At 42.8% G+C, this 17,111-nt stretch overlaps 1 protein-coding gene across 1 annotated transcript in view; it reads left to right on the forward strand.

Moving 5' to 3' along the window:
- Positions 1-17,111, forward strand: part of cacna1fb (calcium channel, voltage-dependent, L type, alpha 1F subunit) — a 210,845-nt gene that overhangs the window by 102,866 nt on the left and 90,868 nt on the right. The window contains exons 20-26 of the mRNA XM_036989057.1: positions 4,996-5,104; positions 5,746-5,875; positions 9,589-9,648; positions 11,380-11,486; positions 13,740-13,827; positions 13,912-14,019; positions 16,798-16,850. Of these exons, the coding sequence (XP_036844952.1) occupies positions 4,996-5,104; positions 5,746-5,875; positions 9,589-9,648; positions 11,380-11,486; positions 13,740-13,827; positions 13,912-14,019; positions 16,798-16,850 (655 nt within the window). The remainder of the gene's footprint in view (positions 1-4,995; positions 5,105-5,745; positions 5,876-9,588; positions 9,649-11,379; positions 11,487-13,739; positions 13,828-13,911; positions 14,020-16,797; positions 16,851-17,111) is intronic.

Here is a 17,111-nt window from a genome sequence, read left to right on the forward strand (position 1 = left end):
TGAAGAAACTTTAAAAGTACTTGAACTTATCTGGATTGACTGACCATCATGTCTTAAAGTAATGATAGACTGTCATTTCTCTTTGCTTATTTGAGCTGTTCTTGCCATAATATGGACTTGGTCTTTTACCAAATAGGGCTATCTTCTGTATACCACACCTACCTTGTCAAAATACAACTGATTGCAGCTCTAGCCTTTAGCTTGGTGCGGATGTTGCCTATTATCCATGGCTTCTGGTTGGGATATGTACGTACGGTCACTGTGGGGACGACGTAGTCGATGCACTTATTGATGAAGGCGATGACTGAGGTGATATACTCCTCAATGCCATTGGATGGATCTCTGAACATATTCCAGTCTGTGTTAGCAAAACAGTCCTGTAGCGTAGCATCCGCATCCTCTGACCACTTCCGTATTGAGCAAGTCTCTGGTACTTACTGCTTTAGTTTTTAATTGTAAGCAGGAGGATAGAATTATGGTCAGATTTGCCAAATGGAGGGAGAGCTTTGTATGCGTTTGTGTGTGTGTAGTGAAGGTGGTCTAGAGTTGTTTTCCCTCTGGTTGCACATGTGACATGCTGTAGAAATGAGGTGAAACTGATTTAAGTTTGCCTGCTTAAAGTCCCCGGCCACTAGGAGCAACGCTTCTGGATGAGCATTGTCTTGTTTGCTTTTGGCCTTATACAGCTGGTTGAGTGCGGTCTTAGTGCCAGCATCGGTTTGTGGTGGTAAATAGACGGCTACGAATAAAATAGATGACAACTCCCTCGGTATATAGTTTTGTCTACAGTTTTTCATGAGGTACTCTACCTCAGGCGAGCAATACCACGAGACTTCCTTAATATTGGACATCGCGCACCAGCTGTTATTGACAAATAGACACACACCTCCTGCCCCTCGTCTTACCAGACGTAGCATCTCTGTCCTGCCGATGCACGGAAAACCCAGCCAGCTCTATATTATCCATGTCGTCGTTCAGCTACTCGGTGAAACATAAGATATTACCGTTGGTAGGATAGCCTTGATCGTAGATCATCCAGTCTATTCTCCAGTGATTACACATTGACCAATAGGACACAGATGAAATATGGCAAACAATGCCATTCCTTTTAAATATTAACTGGCAGTACTTACATGTATTGTGACACTAGACACATTAGGGAAGCCATAGAAAAAGGAATCTGGTTGATATCCCATTCACCTCTCAATAGGGACACATAGGAACGCAGAGCTTTCTAAATAAGAGTCCCTTCCTGATTGGATTTTTCTTAGGCTTTCACCTGCAATATCAGTTCTGTTATACTCATAGACAATATTTTTACAGTTTTGGAAACTTTAGAGTGTTTTCTATCCTAAGCTATAAATTATATGCATATTCTAGCATCTTGTCCTGACAAAATATCCCGTTTACTTTGGGAATGTTATTTTTCCAAAAATGAAAATAGTGCCCCCTAGTTTAAGATTGTGACCAAGAAAATTCCAATGTGAACAGTTCCTACTTGGGTCAAGCAAAAAGGTTTTATATGTAGGTATCAGTATTTTGTCTCCCCCATAACCCAAGATAAGATAAATATTTTAAAAAATTGAGGAGTTTTGTTTACACACCTCCTTGACAGTGGTTTACCCACTAGCTGACGAATTCTCACAAGGCACCCCGACCTCTTTACGCAAATGACGGGGATTTGGCCCTGTTGTCGGGGAAACAGTAAACACTACCATCCAGTTCAAGATAAGTCATCTTTGTTCTGATATCCAGAAACTCTTTTTGGTCATAGGAGACGGTAGCAACATTATGTACAAAATAAAATACAAAAAACATACAAAAATAAATAGCAAACAAAAAAAATTGTAGCGCGTAAAACGGCAGCCATTTCCAGGTCTATCAATATGCTTTCAACCATCTAAAATCACAACAACATTCAAATGGGAATACAATGTCAGATATTTTGTATTTATACAACAACTTGATGTGTTATCACTGTGCTTCATCTAATAGCAAAACCAAATGACCTGGATTACAGATGAGATTACATTAAAAGTACACGGTGTAAGTGATCAATGCTGTTGGAGATTCTTCAGATTGTTATAGTAATGCTGAAGATCTCCACAGACCTGTAACCTTTGCAAGCTATCTTGAACATGCACACTTTCCGTGATTACAGAAGACATTTATAGCTGCAGTAACATCAAAATGTGCCCTAAAAAAATGTATTATTGATATTGTTGGATTCACGTCTTCATCTCAAACAAAAAGCATAAAATGTGGTTCATTCAAGTCTCAATCAAAAGTTAAAGAATTAGGACTAAATCAAATTAAATCAGACTTTAAATTTAAATAAATGTAAATATAGTTTCATTTGATTTAGTCCGATTCTTTAACTTTTGATTGAGATGTGAATTAACCACATGTTACATTGATACATTTTTGCAAATATAATGTATTTTCCAAGTAGATTCCATGTCACAATACATTGATAAATTACGTTGAATCAACCAGTTCGTTGATTCAACGTAATCATTCGGGAAGGGCATCATTCGGGAAGGGCATCATTATTTTTTAAGATGGATGGAAATAGAGTTAAATAGAGAGACACAGTGTGATTACACCAGTCACACTCGTAACACCCCGACCCAGTGACTCAGTCATTTAGATCAAACTGAATGTTCCTCAGATCAGTGTTTCCTCAACCCTCTCCTCAGAACCCCCAGCCAGTCCAACCTTCTCCTCAGAACCCCCAACCAGTCCAACCTTCTCCTCAGAACCCCCAGCCAGTCCAACCTTCTCCTCAGAACCCCCAACCAGTCCAACCTTCTCCTCAGAACCCCCAGCCAGTCCAACTTTCTCCTCAGAAGCACCAGTTAGTCCAACACTCTCCTCAGAACCCCCAGCCAGTCCAACACTCTCCTCAGAACCCCCAGCCAGTCCAACCTTCTCCTCAGAAGCCCCAGTCAGTCCAACTTTCTCCTCAGAACCCCCAACCAGTCCAACCTTCTCCTCAGAACCCCCAGCCAGTCCAACCTTCTCCTCAGAACCCCCAACCAGTCCAACCTTCTCCTCAGAAGCCCCAGCCAGTCCAACCTTCTCCTCAGAACCCCCAGCCAGTCCAACCTTCTCCTCAGAAGCCCCAGCCAGTCCAACCTTCTCCTCAGAAGCCCCAGCCAATCCAACCTTCTCCTCAGAAGCCCCAGCCAGTCCAACCTTCTCCTCAGAACCCCCAGCCAGTCCAACCTTCTCCTCAGAACCCCCAGCCAGTCCAACCTTCTCCTCAGAACCCCCAGCCAGTCCAACCTTCTCCTCAGAACCCCCAGCCAGTCCAACCTTCTCCTCAGAACCCCCAGCCAGTCCAACCTTCTCCTCAGAACCCCCAGCCAGTCCAACACTCTCCTCAGAACCCCCAGCCAGTCCAACCTTCTCCTCAGAACCCCCAGCCGGTCCAACCTTCTCCTCAGAAGCCCCAGCCAGTCCAACCTTCTCCTCAGAACCCCCAGCCAGTCCAACCTTCTCCTCAGAACCCCCAGCCAGTCCAACCTTCTCCTCAGAACCCCCAGCCAGTCCAGCCCTTTCCTCAGAACCCCCAGCCAGTCCAACCCTTTCCTCAGAACCCCCAGCCAGTCCAACCTTCTCCTCAGAACCCCAACCCAGTCTAACTTTCTCCTCAGAACCCCCAGCCAGTCCAACCTTCTCCTCAGAAGCCCCAGCCAGTCCAACCTTCTCCTCAGAACCCCAAGCCAGTCCAAACTTCTCTTCAGAACCCCAAGCCAGTCCAACCTTCTCCTCAGAACCCCCAACCAGTCCAACCTTCTCTTCAGAACCCCAGCCAGTCCAACCTTCTCCTCAGAACCCCCAGCCAGTCCAACCTTCTCCTCAGAAGCCCCAGCCAGTCCAACCTTCTCCTCAGAACCCCCAGCCAGTCCAACCTTCTCCTCAGAACCCTAGCCAGTCCAACCTTCTCCTCAGAACCCCCAACCAGTCCAACCTTCTCCTCAGAACCCCAGCCAGTCCAACCTTCTCCTCAGAACCCCCAGCCAGTCCAACCTTCTCCTCAGAAGCCCCAGCCAGTCCAACCTTCTCCTCAGAACCCCCAGCCAGTCCAACCTTCTCCTCAGAACCCCCAGCCAGTCCAACCTTCTCCTCATAACCCCAGCCAGTCCAACCTTCTCCTCAGAACCCCAAGCCAGTCCAAGCTTCTCCTCAGAAGCCCCAGCCAGTCCAACCTTCTCCTCAGAACCCCAAGCCAGTCCAAACTTCTCCTCAGAACCCCAAGCCAGTCCAACCTTCTCCTCAGAACTCCCAACCAGTCCAACCTTCTCCTCAGAACCCCCAGCCAGTCCAACCTTCTCCTCAGAAGCCCCAGCCAGTCCAACCTTCTCCTCAGAACCCCAAGCCAGTCCAACATTCTCCTCAGAACCCCAGGCCAGTCCAACCTTCTCCTCAGAACCCCAAGCCAGTCCAACCTTCTCCTCAGAAGCCCCAGCCAGTCCAACCTTTTCCTCAGAAGCCCCAGCCAGTCCAACCTTCTCCTCAGAAGCCCCAGCCAGTCCAACCTTCTCCTCAGAAGCCCCAGCCAGTCCAACCTTCTCCTCAGAAGCCCTAGCTTTTGAACTCTGCATTGTTGGGAAAGGGCTAGAAAGTAAGCATTTCATGGTAAAGTCTACACCTGTTGTATTTGGCACGTTGAGTAAAGTAACAAATAGCAAGGGCTTAGTGATGAGTGATTAGTTGACCAGTTGACCAGTTGAATCAGGTGACCAGGTGAATCGGTTGAATCAGGTGTCCAGGTGAATCAGTTGAATCAGGTGATCATGTGAATCAGGTGAATCAGTTGAATCAGGTGAATCAGTTGTATCAGATGAATCAGATGAATCAGGTGAGCTTGGACTGGAACACGTAAAATATGTGGAACTGGCTGGAGGTTCTGGTGGAGAGGTTTGGGAAACACTGGATGATATCAGGTGGCTGTTTGTCAGACAGACTATGTGTTTTTCTCTTTCTCAGAGGCGGCAGTAGGCATCCAGCTGAACGTAGCAGACATCCTCCCTCCAAAGGAGAAGGTTACACCAATCCCAGAGGGCAGCGCCTTCTTCTGTCTCAGCAAGACCAACCCGTGAGTCTCGTACAAACACTCTAAACTAATCGATGATTTATTGAGTTTATTGAGTTTATCCTAGAGGACTACTCCTATTATACTAGAGGACTACTACTATTATACTATAGTAATACTACTATTATACTATAGTAATACTATTATTATACTATAGTAATATTACTATTATACTATAGTAATACTACTATTATACTAGTGGGCTACTACTATTATACTATAGTAATACTACTATTATACTAGAGGACTACTACTATTATACTATAGTAATACTACTATTATACTAGAGGACTACTACTATTATACTATAGTAATACTACTATTATACTATAGTAATACTACTATTATACTATAGTAATACTACTATTACACTAGAGGACTACTAAAATAAATAAATGTGCATCTGACGAATAGTGAGCAGAGACATTTTTTCCTTTTCTGAAGTTTATTTAAATATAAAAAAGTAATATTTAGACAATTAGGTTTGATCCCAGCTCTTCTGTTTCAGTTGAGACTGTGCTAGCCCACTGAGCTAAAGCCTAGGCATTATCTTTGGGAGCTAACACACGTCTTCAGGTCTTCGGTAAGGTTTCTTATCAAGGTCTTCAAATTATTATTATTGTTATTGTTTGTTTCTTCTTCAGGATCCGTCGGGGTTGCCACTTCCTGATCCACCACCACATCTTCTGCAATCTCATCCTGGTCTTCATCATCCTCAGCAGCTGCTCTTTGGCCGCAGAGGATCCCATCAGAGCACACTCCTTCAGGAACAATGTAAGTTACACACTCCTTCAGGAACAATGTAAGTTACACTCTCCTTTAGGAACAATGTAAGTTACACTCTCCTTTAGGAACAATGACCCTTTTCTCCACAAATAATATGAATGTGTGTAACGGATGTGAAACGGCTAGCTTAGTTAGCGTGGGCGCTAAATAGCGTTTCAATCAGTGACGTCACTTGCTCTGAGACCTTGAAGTAGTGGTTCCCCTTGCTCTGCAGGGGCCGCCGCTTTTGTGGAGCGATGGGTAACGATGCTTCGAGGGTGACTGTTGATGTGTGCAGAAGGTCCCTAGTTCGCGCCCGGGTATGGGCGAGGGGACGGTCTAAAATTATACTGTTACATGTGCTTGAACTGATGTTCGTCAAGAAATAATGGTGGCAAAACGCACTGGGTAAACCGTTTAAAGACTGCAAGCGCACTAGAGCGAATTATATACAATACGTTTTCTTGAAAACGGGTGGTTTTAAGTGCATTCTAACGTGGACTTTGTTTGTGGAAGCGTATCAGTCGTGTCGAAGGTTTTGCGCGCGCTCAGTTGTGTCTCGAAGCGCTGCGGGAGTAGAAATGTTTAAATGGAAGTGATTGGAACTCCCCTTGGGTGCTTCTGTTACGGTGAAAAGTTCACAATGAAACTAACATTAAATGTGCAGAATGATGTATTTGCATGTGTTGGCCATCAAGCAACCTAATCATTTCTATGCCATTGTGGGCAACGGTAGCCTACCATTTGATACAATAAATATGCTGGAATGACTATCACTGGAGTGATTGCAAATCAATTTGTGCAAACGCATTTAATAAATAGCCTATAATTTCAGTGTATTGTTGTTGTAGCCTTGTGTTATTATGTAAATATTAATGGCCATGTTTAGTTAGTTGGATTGGTAGCAATTGTGGTCATGGTTACAGCTCTATCCAATTCCCAATCGGCTGTTGTTAGAATGCATTAGAGTGAAGGAAACAGTCAGTCAGATTAGGTTACAGGTGATCAGATGTTGTTAGAATGCATTAGAGTGAAGGAAACAGTCAGTCAGATTAGGCTACAGGTGATCAGATGTTGTTAGAATGCATTAGAGTGAAGGAAACAGTCAGTCAGATTAGGTTACAGGTGATCAGTTGTTAGAATGCATTAGAGTGAAGGAAACAGTCAGTCAGATTAGGTTACAGGTGATCAGATGTTGTTAGAATGCATTAGAGTGAAGGAAACAGTCAGTCAGATTAGGTTACAGGTGATCAGTTGTTAGAATGCATTAGAGTGAAGGAAACAGTCAGTCAGATTAGGTTACAGGTGATCAGATGTTGTTAGAATGCATTAGAGTGAAGGAAACAGTCAGTCAGATTAGGTTACAGGTGATCAGTTGTTAGAATGCATTAGAGTGAAGGAAACAGTCAGTCAGATTAGGTTACAGGTGATCAGATGTTAGAATGCATTAGAGTGAAGGAAACAGTCAGTCAGATTAGGTTACAGGTGATCAGATGTTGTTAGAATGCATTAGAGTGAAGGAAACAGTCAGTCAGATTAGGTTACAGGTGATCAGATGTTAAAATGCATTAGAGTGAAGGAAACAGTCAGTCAGATTAGGTTACAGGTGATCAGATGTTGTTAGAATGCATTAGAGTGAAGGAAACAGTCAGTCAGATTAGGTTACAGGTGATCAGTTGTTAGAATGCATTAGAGTGAAGGAAACAGTCAGTCAGATTAGGTTACAGGTGATCAGATGTTGTTAGAATGCATTAGAGTGAAGGAAACAGTCAGTCAGATTAGGTTACAGGTGATCAGATGTTGTTAGAATGCATTAGAGTGAAGGAAACAGTCAGTCAGATTAGGTTACAGGTGATCAGATGTTGTTAGAATGCATTAGAGTGAAGGAAACAGTCAGTCAGATTAGGTTACAGGTGATTAGATGTTGTTAGAATGCATTAGAGTGAAGGAAACAGTCAGTCAGATTAGGTTACAGGTGATCAGATGTTGTTAGAATGCATTAGAGTGAAGGAAACAGTCAGTCAGATTAGGTTACAGGTGATCAGATGTTGTTAGAATGCATTAGAGTGAAGGAAACAGTCAGTCAGATTAGGTTACAGGTGATCAGATGTTGTTAGAATGCATTAGAGTGAAGGAAACAGTCAGTCAGATTAGGTTACAGGTGATTAGATGTTGTTAGAATGCATTAGAGTGAAGGAAACAGTCAGTCAGATTAGGTTACAGGTGATCAGATGTTGTTAGAATGCATTAGAGTGAAGGAAACAGTCAGTCGGATTAGGTTACAGGTGATCAGACGTTGTTTGAATAAATTCGTCTGGCAATTTGAAGTAAACAGGCTGCTAAATGGTTCAGTTTACATCCATCCGACATCTTGTCTAGGCTACTGTGGGCTATCTGAAATTAGATATAGACCTAATCAGGGGCTATAAACTACCTGCATCTAGCTAAGCAAACCATGGCAAAGTTGAATTACAATCATCAACCCAGATTGTATTCAGAAGCCTAGGCCTATTGAAAAAAAAATCCAAAAATGTTGTGCCATTGATTTTGTTATAATATGGGAGACACTCAGATAGCACAAGGCATAACTCTGTACAATTGCAGGAAATTAGCTGTAAAACAGCTAAATGTTGTCTCTGGGTCCAGTCTTGTTCTGATCTACAGGAACACACAGCCCTGACTAAGAACAGAAACACTGGGTTCAGACTTAACCTCACACAACCAGTCACCAGGCTCCCTGAGCAACACACACACACACACACACACACACACACACACACACACACACACACACACACACACACACACACACACACACACACACACACACACACACACACACACACACACACACACACACACACACACACACACACACACACACACACACAGAGAGAAGCAGCTGCCCTGATTGCACATTTGGTTCAGTCATCATGCTAGACGTGCCAATTACAGCCAGCTGAGGAAGGATCGTCTTGTAACGTACAATCAGAGAATCAGTGGGCGCGTTCCAGACTGTCTTGTAACGTACAATCAGAGAATCAGTGGACGCGTTCCAGACTGTCTTGTAACGTACAATCAGAGAACCAGTGGGCGCGTTCCAGACTGTCTTGTAACGTACAATCAGAGAATCAGTGGGCGCGTTCCAGACTGTCTTGTAACGTACAATCAGAGAATCAGTGGGCGCGTTCCAGACTGTCTTGTAATGTACAATCAGAGAACCAGTGGGCCCGTTCCAGACTGTCTTGTAACGTACAATCAGAGAATCAGTGGGCGCGTTCCAGACTGTCTTGTAACATACAATCAGAGAATCAGTGGGCGCGTTCCAGACTGTCTTGTAATGTACAATCAGAGAACCAGTGGGCGCGTTCCAGACTGTCTTGTAGCGTACAATCAGAGAATCAGTGGGCGCGTTCCAGACTGTCTTGTAACATACAATCAGAGAATCAGTGGGCGCGTTCCAGACTGTCTTGAAGCGTACAATCAGAGAATCAGTCGGCGCGTTCCAGACTGTCTTGTAAAGTACAATCAGCAGCCCCACAAGGAGGCAGAGAAGGTAGTGGGGTGTGTTCAAGGGAGGAAGTGGGCACTTTTCCAGGATGCCTACAGTGTAGACTCTTTGACCAAAGTAAATGATCAGATTGTTCAATCCTATTAATTTGATTCCTGGAATTTCCAAAATATACCTGATACCCTGTCTTTGTGTCCTCTCTACCCTACAGGTTCTGGGCTATGCAGACTATGCCTTCACCTCTATATTCACCGTGGAGATTATACTGAAGGTAATGAAACATTAAAGGTGACTGTTTGTCACTATGAAGTGTTATAGATTTGTTATGAAATATGAGGCTACATAGCGTACAGTAGGAGCACTGTGAAACAGTGGCTGCACATCCCAAATGGCACCCTATTCCTTCCATCGTGCACTTTATATAGGGAATAGGGTGACATAGGGCTCTGGTCTAAAGTAGTGCACTATATAGGGAATAGGGTGCCATAAGGCTCTGGTCTAAAGTAGTGCACTATATGGGGCGTCAGGATATTCTAGTGGTTAGAGCATTAGACCAGTAACCGCAAGGTTGCAAGTTCAAACCCCCAAGCTGACAAGATACAAATCTGTCATTCTGCCCCTGAACAGGCAGTAAACCCACTGTTCCTAGACCAGTTAACCCACTGTTCCTAGGCCAGTTAACCCACTGTTCCTAGATCAGTTAACCCACTGTTCCTAGGCCAGTTAACCCACTGTTCCTAGGCCAGTTAACCCACTGTTCCTAGACCAGTTAACCCACTGTTCCTAGACCAGTTAACCCACTGTTCCTAGGCTGTCATTGAAAATAAAAATTTGTTCTTAACTGACTTGCCTGGTTAAATAAAATAAATAATAAATATAGGGTGCTCTGGTCTAAAGGGGAGGAGGTGGAGGATGAGGCTCTGGTCAAAAGTAGTGCACTATATAGGGAATAGGGCTCTGGTCTAAAGTAGTGCACTATATAGGGAATAGGGCTCTGGTCTAAAGTAGTGCACTACTAAGTTCTCATTTTATTATGTAACACTCCTGTTCTCTTTTTTCCTCTTCCTACCCACTCTCCTCCTCCCCCACCTCCTCATCCTCCACCTCCTCATCCTCCACCTCCTCCTCTACCTCCTCCACCTCCTCCTCATCCTCATCCTCATCCTCCTCCTCCGCTCCACTCTCCTCCTCCTCCCCCTCCTCCTCCTCCTCATCCTCATCCTCATCCTCCACCTCCTCATCCTCCACCTCCTCCTCTACCTCCTCCACCTCCTCCTCATCCTCATCCTCATCCTCCACCTCCTCATCCTCCACCTCCTCCTCTACCTCCTCCACCTCCTCCTCATCCTCATCCTCCTCCTCCGCTCCACTCTCCTCCTCCTCCCCCTCCTCCACCTCCTCATCCTCCACCTCCTCCTCTACCTCCTCCACCTCCTCCTCATCCTCATCCTCCTCCTCCGCTCCACTCTCCTCCTCCCCCACCTCCTCATCCTCCACCTCCTCCTCTACCTCCTCCACCTCCTCCTCATCCTCATCCTCCTCCTCCGCTCCACTCTCCTCCTCCTCCCCCTCCTCATCCTCCACCTCCTCCCCCTCCACCTCCTCCTCATCCACCTCCTCTTCCTCCACCTCCTCCTGCTCCTCCTCCTCCTCCTCCCCCACCTCCTGTTTATCCTCCTCCTCCCCTCCTCCTCATCCTCCACCTCCTCCCCTTCCACCTCCTCATCCTCCGCCTCATCCTCCTCCACCTCATCCTCCTCCTGCTCCTCCTCCTTCTCCCCCACCTCCTGTTTATCCTCCTCCTCCCCTCCTCATCCTCCTCTTCCTCCTCCCCCTCCTCCTCCTCCTACTCTTCCTCCTCCTCCCCCTCCACATTCACCTCCCCCTCCACCTCCTCCTCGTCATCTTCCTCCTCCTCCTCACCCTCCTCCTCCGCCTCATCTTCCTCCTCCTCCTGTTTATCCTTCTCCTCCCCCACCTCCTCTTCCTCCTTCTCCTCTAGATGACGGTTCATGGAGCGTTCCTCCACCAAGGTTCATTCTGTAGGAACTGGTTCAATCTGTTGGACCTCCTGGTGGTCTCTGTGTCTCTGATCTCCTTCTTCCTACAGTGAGTCTCAATTAAACTTCTGTACAACGTTAGGCATCATAGCCTTAGCCTAGCATGTCCACTGTATACAACGTTAGGCCTCATAGCCTTAGCCTAGCATGTCCACTGTATACAACGTTAGGCCTCATAGCCTTAGCCTAGCATGTCCACTGTATACAACGTTAGGCATCATAGCCTTAGCCTAGCATGTCCACTGTATACAACGTTAGGCATCATAGCCTTAGCCTAGCATGTCCACTGTATACAACGTTAGGCATCATAGCCTTAGCCTAGCATGTCCACTGTATACAACGTTAGGCATCATAGCCTTAGCCTAGCATGTCCACTGTATACAACGTTAGGCATCATAGCCTTAGCCTAGCATGTCCACTGTATACAACGTTAGGCATCATAGCCTTAGCCTAGCATGTCCACTGTATACAACGTTAGGCATCATAGCCTTAGCCTAGCATGTCCACTGTATACAACGTTAGGCCTCATAGCCTTAGCCTAGCATGTCCACTGTATACAACGTTAGGCATCATAGCCTTAGCCTAGCATGTCCACTGTATACAACGTTAGGCATCATAGCCTTAGCCTAGCATGTCCACTGTATACAACGTTAGGCATCATAGCCTTAGCCTAGCATGTCCCCTGTATAAGCACTGAGTACCATTATCAAGGCCGTATGTTCTGGTCATACATACAGTGCATTCAGAAAGTAGTCAGCCCCCTTCACCTTTTCCACATTTTGTTACTTTACAGCCTTATTCTAAAATGAATATATCCTTTTTTTCTGTCATCAATCTACACCCATAATGGCAAAGCAAATGTTTTCAAATAAAACAACTGAAATACTACATCTACAGTGGGGGAAAAAAAGTATTTAGTCAGCCACCAATTGTGCAAGTTCTCCCACTTAAAAAGATGAGAGAGGCCTGTAATTTTTTTACTTATTTTTGTACACTTCAACTATGACAGACAAAATGAGAAGAAAAAATTCCAGAAAATCACATTGTAGGATTTTTAATGAATTTATTTGCAAATTATGGTGGAAAATAAGTATTTGGTCACCTACAAACAAGCAAGATTTCTGGCTCTCACATATCTGTAACTTCTTCTTTAAGAGGCTCCTCTGTCCTCCACTCCTTACCTGTATTAATGGCACCTGTTTGAACTTGTTATCAGTATAAAAGACACCTGTCCACAACCTCAAACAGTCACACTCCAAACTCCACTATGGCCAAGACCAAAAAGCTGTCAAAGGACACCAGAAACAAAATTGTAGACCTGCACCAGGCTGGGAAGACTAAATCTGCAATAGGTAAGCAGCTTGGTTTGAAGAAATCAACTGTGGGAGCAATTATTAGGAAATGGAAGACATACAAGACCACTGATAATCTCCCTCGATCTGGGGCTATGCGCAGAATGTACAGGTGTACCAAGCTGGTAGCGTCATACTGAAGAAGACTCGAGGCTGTAATGGCTACCAAAGGTGATTCAACAAAGTACTGAGTAAAGGATCTAAATACATATGTAAATGTGATATTTCCACTGTCTATGAATTTGAGAGTTTTTATAATCTCTCCAGCCTCATCCCTCAGCTTTTTACTGAAACCGGAGAAAGTTTAGTTATTGTATCAACTGCTGATAAAGGCTGTAGAACACACCAGCTATCTGAGTGAAGAACCACATCAGTTCTTCTACCTGTTCTGAAATCAGTACTCCTACCTGTTCTGAAATCAGTACTCCTACCTGTTCTGAAATCAGTACTACTACCTGTTCTGAAATCAGTACTTCTACCTGTTCTGAAATCAGTACTCCTACCTGTTCTGAAATCAGTACTCCTACCTGTCCTGAAATCAGTACTCCTACCTGTCCTGAAATCAGTACTACTACCTGTTCTGAAATCAGTACTACTACCTGTTCTGAAATCAGTTCTCCTACCTGTTCTGAAATCAGTACTCCTACCTGTTCTGAACTCAGTTCTCCTACCTGTTCTGAACTCAGTTCTCCTACCTGTTCTGAACTCAGTTCTCCTACCTGTTCTGAACTCAGTTCTCCTACCTGTTCTGAAATCAGTTCTCCTACCTGTTCTGAAATCAGTACTCCTACCTGTTCTGAAATCAGTACTCCTACCTGTTCTGAAATCAGTACACCTACCTGTTCTGAAATCAGTACTCCTACCTGTTCTAAAGGAGGATAACCCTATGTGACTCTCTTGCTCTCTCTCCCTGTTCTCTCTCTCTCCCTGTTTCTCTCTTTCTCTCCCAGTTCGAGTGCCATCTCTGTGGTCAAGATTCTCAGGGTACTCAGAGTACTCAGGCCTCTACGAGCGATCAACAGAGCCAAAGGACTGAAGGTAAGGGTGGTTGCGTGTGTGTGTGTGTGTGGTTGTGTACTTGTTTGTTGACCTGCCTAACAACTGTGTGTTCTGTCCATTCAGCATGTGGTCCAGTGTGTGTTCGTAGCGATCAAGACCATCGGTAACATCATGATCGTCACTACTCTACTACAGTTCATGTTCGCCTGCATCGGAGTCCAGCTCTTCAAGGTAACGTGTAATGTACTGAGAGTCTATCTCTTCAAGGTAATATGTACTGTACTGTACTGAGAGTCTAACTCATCAAGATAATATGTACTGTACTGAGAGTCTAACTCTCCAAGGTAACGTGTACTGTACTGAGAGTCTAACTCAAGGTAACGTGTACTGTACTGATAGTCTAACTCTTCAAGGTAATATGTACTGTACTGAGAGTAGCTCTTCAAGGTAACGTGTACTGTACTGATAGTCTAACTCTTCAAGGTAATATGTACTGTACTGAGAGTAGCTCTTCAAGGTAATATGTACTGTACTGAGAGTCTAACTCTACAAGGTAATATGTACTGTACTGAGAGTCTATCTCTTCAAGGTAATATGTACTGTACTGAGAGTCTATCTCTTCAAGGTAATATGTAATGTACTGTGAGTCTAACTCTTCAAGGTAATATGTACTGTACTGTACTGAGAGTCTAACTCTTCAAGGTAATATGTACTGTACTGAGAGTCTAACTCTTCAAGGTAATATGTAATGTACTGAGAGTCTAACTCTTCAAGGTAATATGTACTGTACTGAGAGTCTAACTCTACAAGGTAATATGTACTGTACTGAGAGTCTAACTCTTCAAGGTAATATGTACTGTACTGTACTGAGAGTCTAACTCTACAAGGTAATATGTAATGTACTGTGAGTCTAACTCTTCAAGGTAATATGTAATGTACTGAGAGTCTAACTCTTCAAGGTAATATGTACTGTACTGAGAGTCTAACTCTTCAAGGTAATATGTACTGTACTATTCTATTCTCCATACTATACCATATTAGAATCTATTCTCCATACTATACCATATTAGAATCTATTCTCCATACTATACCACATTAGAATCTATTCTCCATACTATACCACATTAGAATCTATTCTCCATACTATACCATATTAGAATCTATTCTCCATACTATACCACATTAGAATCTATTCTCCATACTATACCATATCAGAATCTATTCTCCATATCATATTAGAATCTATTCTCCATACTATACCATATTAGAATCTGTTCTCCATACTATACCATATCAGAATCTATTCTGCATACTATACCACATTAGAATCTATTCTCCATATTAGAATCTATTCTCCATACCATATTAGAATCTGTTCTCCATACTATACCACATTAGAATCTATTCTCCATATTAGAATCTATTCTCCATATTATACCATATTAGAATCTATTCTCCATACTATACCATATTAGAATCTGTTCTCCATACTATACCACATTATAATCTATTCTCCATATTAGAATCTATTCTCCATACTATACCATATCAGAATCTATTCTCCATACCATATTAGAATCTATTCTCCATACTATACCATATTAGAATCTATTCTCCATATTAGAATCTATTCTCCATATTAGAATCTATTCTCCATATTAGAATCTATTCTCCATACTATACCATATTAGAATCTATTCTCCATATTAGAATCTATTCTCCATACTATACCATATTAGAATCTGTTCTCCATACTATACCACATTAGAATCTATTCTCCATATTATAATATATTCTCCATACCATATTAGAATCTATTCTCCATACTATACCATATTAGAATCTATTCTCCATATTAGAATCTATTCTCCATACTATACCATATTAGAATCTGTTCTCCATACTATACCATATTAGAATCTATTCTCCATACTATACCACATTAGAATCTATTCTCCATACTATACCATATTAGAATCTATTCTCCATACTATACCACATTAGAATCTATTCTCCATACTATACCATATCAGAATCTATTCTCCATACTATACCATATTAGAATCTATTCTCCATACTATACCATATTAGAATCTATTCTCCATACTATACCACATTAGAATCTATTCTCCATACTATACCACATTAGAATCTATTCTCCATACTATACCATATTAGAATCTATTCTCCATACTATACTACATTATAATCTATTCTCCATACTATACCATATTAGAATCTATTCTCCATATTAGAATCTATTCTCCATACTATACCATATCAGAATCTATTCTCCATACTATACCATATTAGAATCTATTCTCCATATTAGAATCTATTCTCCATACTATACCATATTAGAATCTGTTCTCCATACTATACCATATTAGAATCTATTCTCCATATTAGAATCTATTCTCCATACCATATTAGAATCTATTCTCCATACTATACCATATTAGAATCTATTCTCCATATTAGAATCTATTCTCCATACTATACCATATTAGAATCTGTTCTCCATACTATACCATATCAGAATCTATTCTCCATACTATACCATACTAGAATCTGTTCTCCATACTATACCATACTAGAATCTGTTCTCCATACTTTTGTCACGGCCGTCGTTAGGAAATGACCAAGTGGCAGGGTGGTGAGCGTACATATTCCTTTTATTAAGAAATGCCGCCGACAAAAACAATAAACAATACAAAACAACCGTGAAGCTTAACAGGGCAATGTGCCACAAACAAAGACAACTTCCCACCCTGAAAGGAGGAGAAAAGGGCTGCCTAAATATGGTTCCCAATCAGACACAACGATAGACAGCTGTATGAGAACCATACCCGGCCAAAACATAGAAATACAAAATCATAGAAAAACGAAACATAGAATGCCCACCCCAAATCACACCCTGACCAATCCAAATAGAGACATTAAAATGCTCTCTAAGGTCAGGGCGTGACAACTATACCATAGTACAATCTAATTGTTATTTTATTTCAGGGTAAATTCTACCGCTGTACAGACGAGGCCAAACACACGCCGGAGCAGTGCAAGTAAGTTACTCAATCTGTTTTTCTAGAACTGAATAACTGACGTCATGTGGTTTTAGTGTGTTTTTTGTCGGTTGTGTTTTTAGTGTCTTAACGTCTATAGGAAGGCCTCTTGTCAAACTCACTTTCCTCTGTAGCCTGTGTGTCGTCTGTCACACTCTTCACATAGCCCATCCAAGGACGGGGTCGATTCCGATTCCAGAACATTTTAGAAAGCAAACCAAAATCCAATTCTGAATTTTCCTCACTGAAAAACATTTAAGA

This window comes from Oncorhynchus mykiss, chromosome 9, assembly GCF_013265735.2.
Source record: "Oncorhynchus mykiss isolate Arlee chromosome 9, USDA_OmykA_1.1, whole genome shotgun sequence".
In the NCBI taxonomy this organism is placed as follows: Eukaryota; Metazoa; Chordata; class Actinopteri; order Salmoniformes; family Salmonidae; genus Oncorhynchus; species Oncorhynchus mykiss.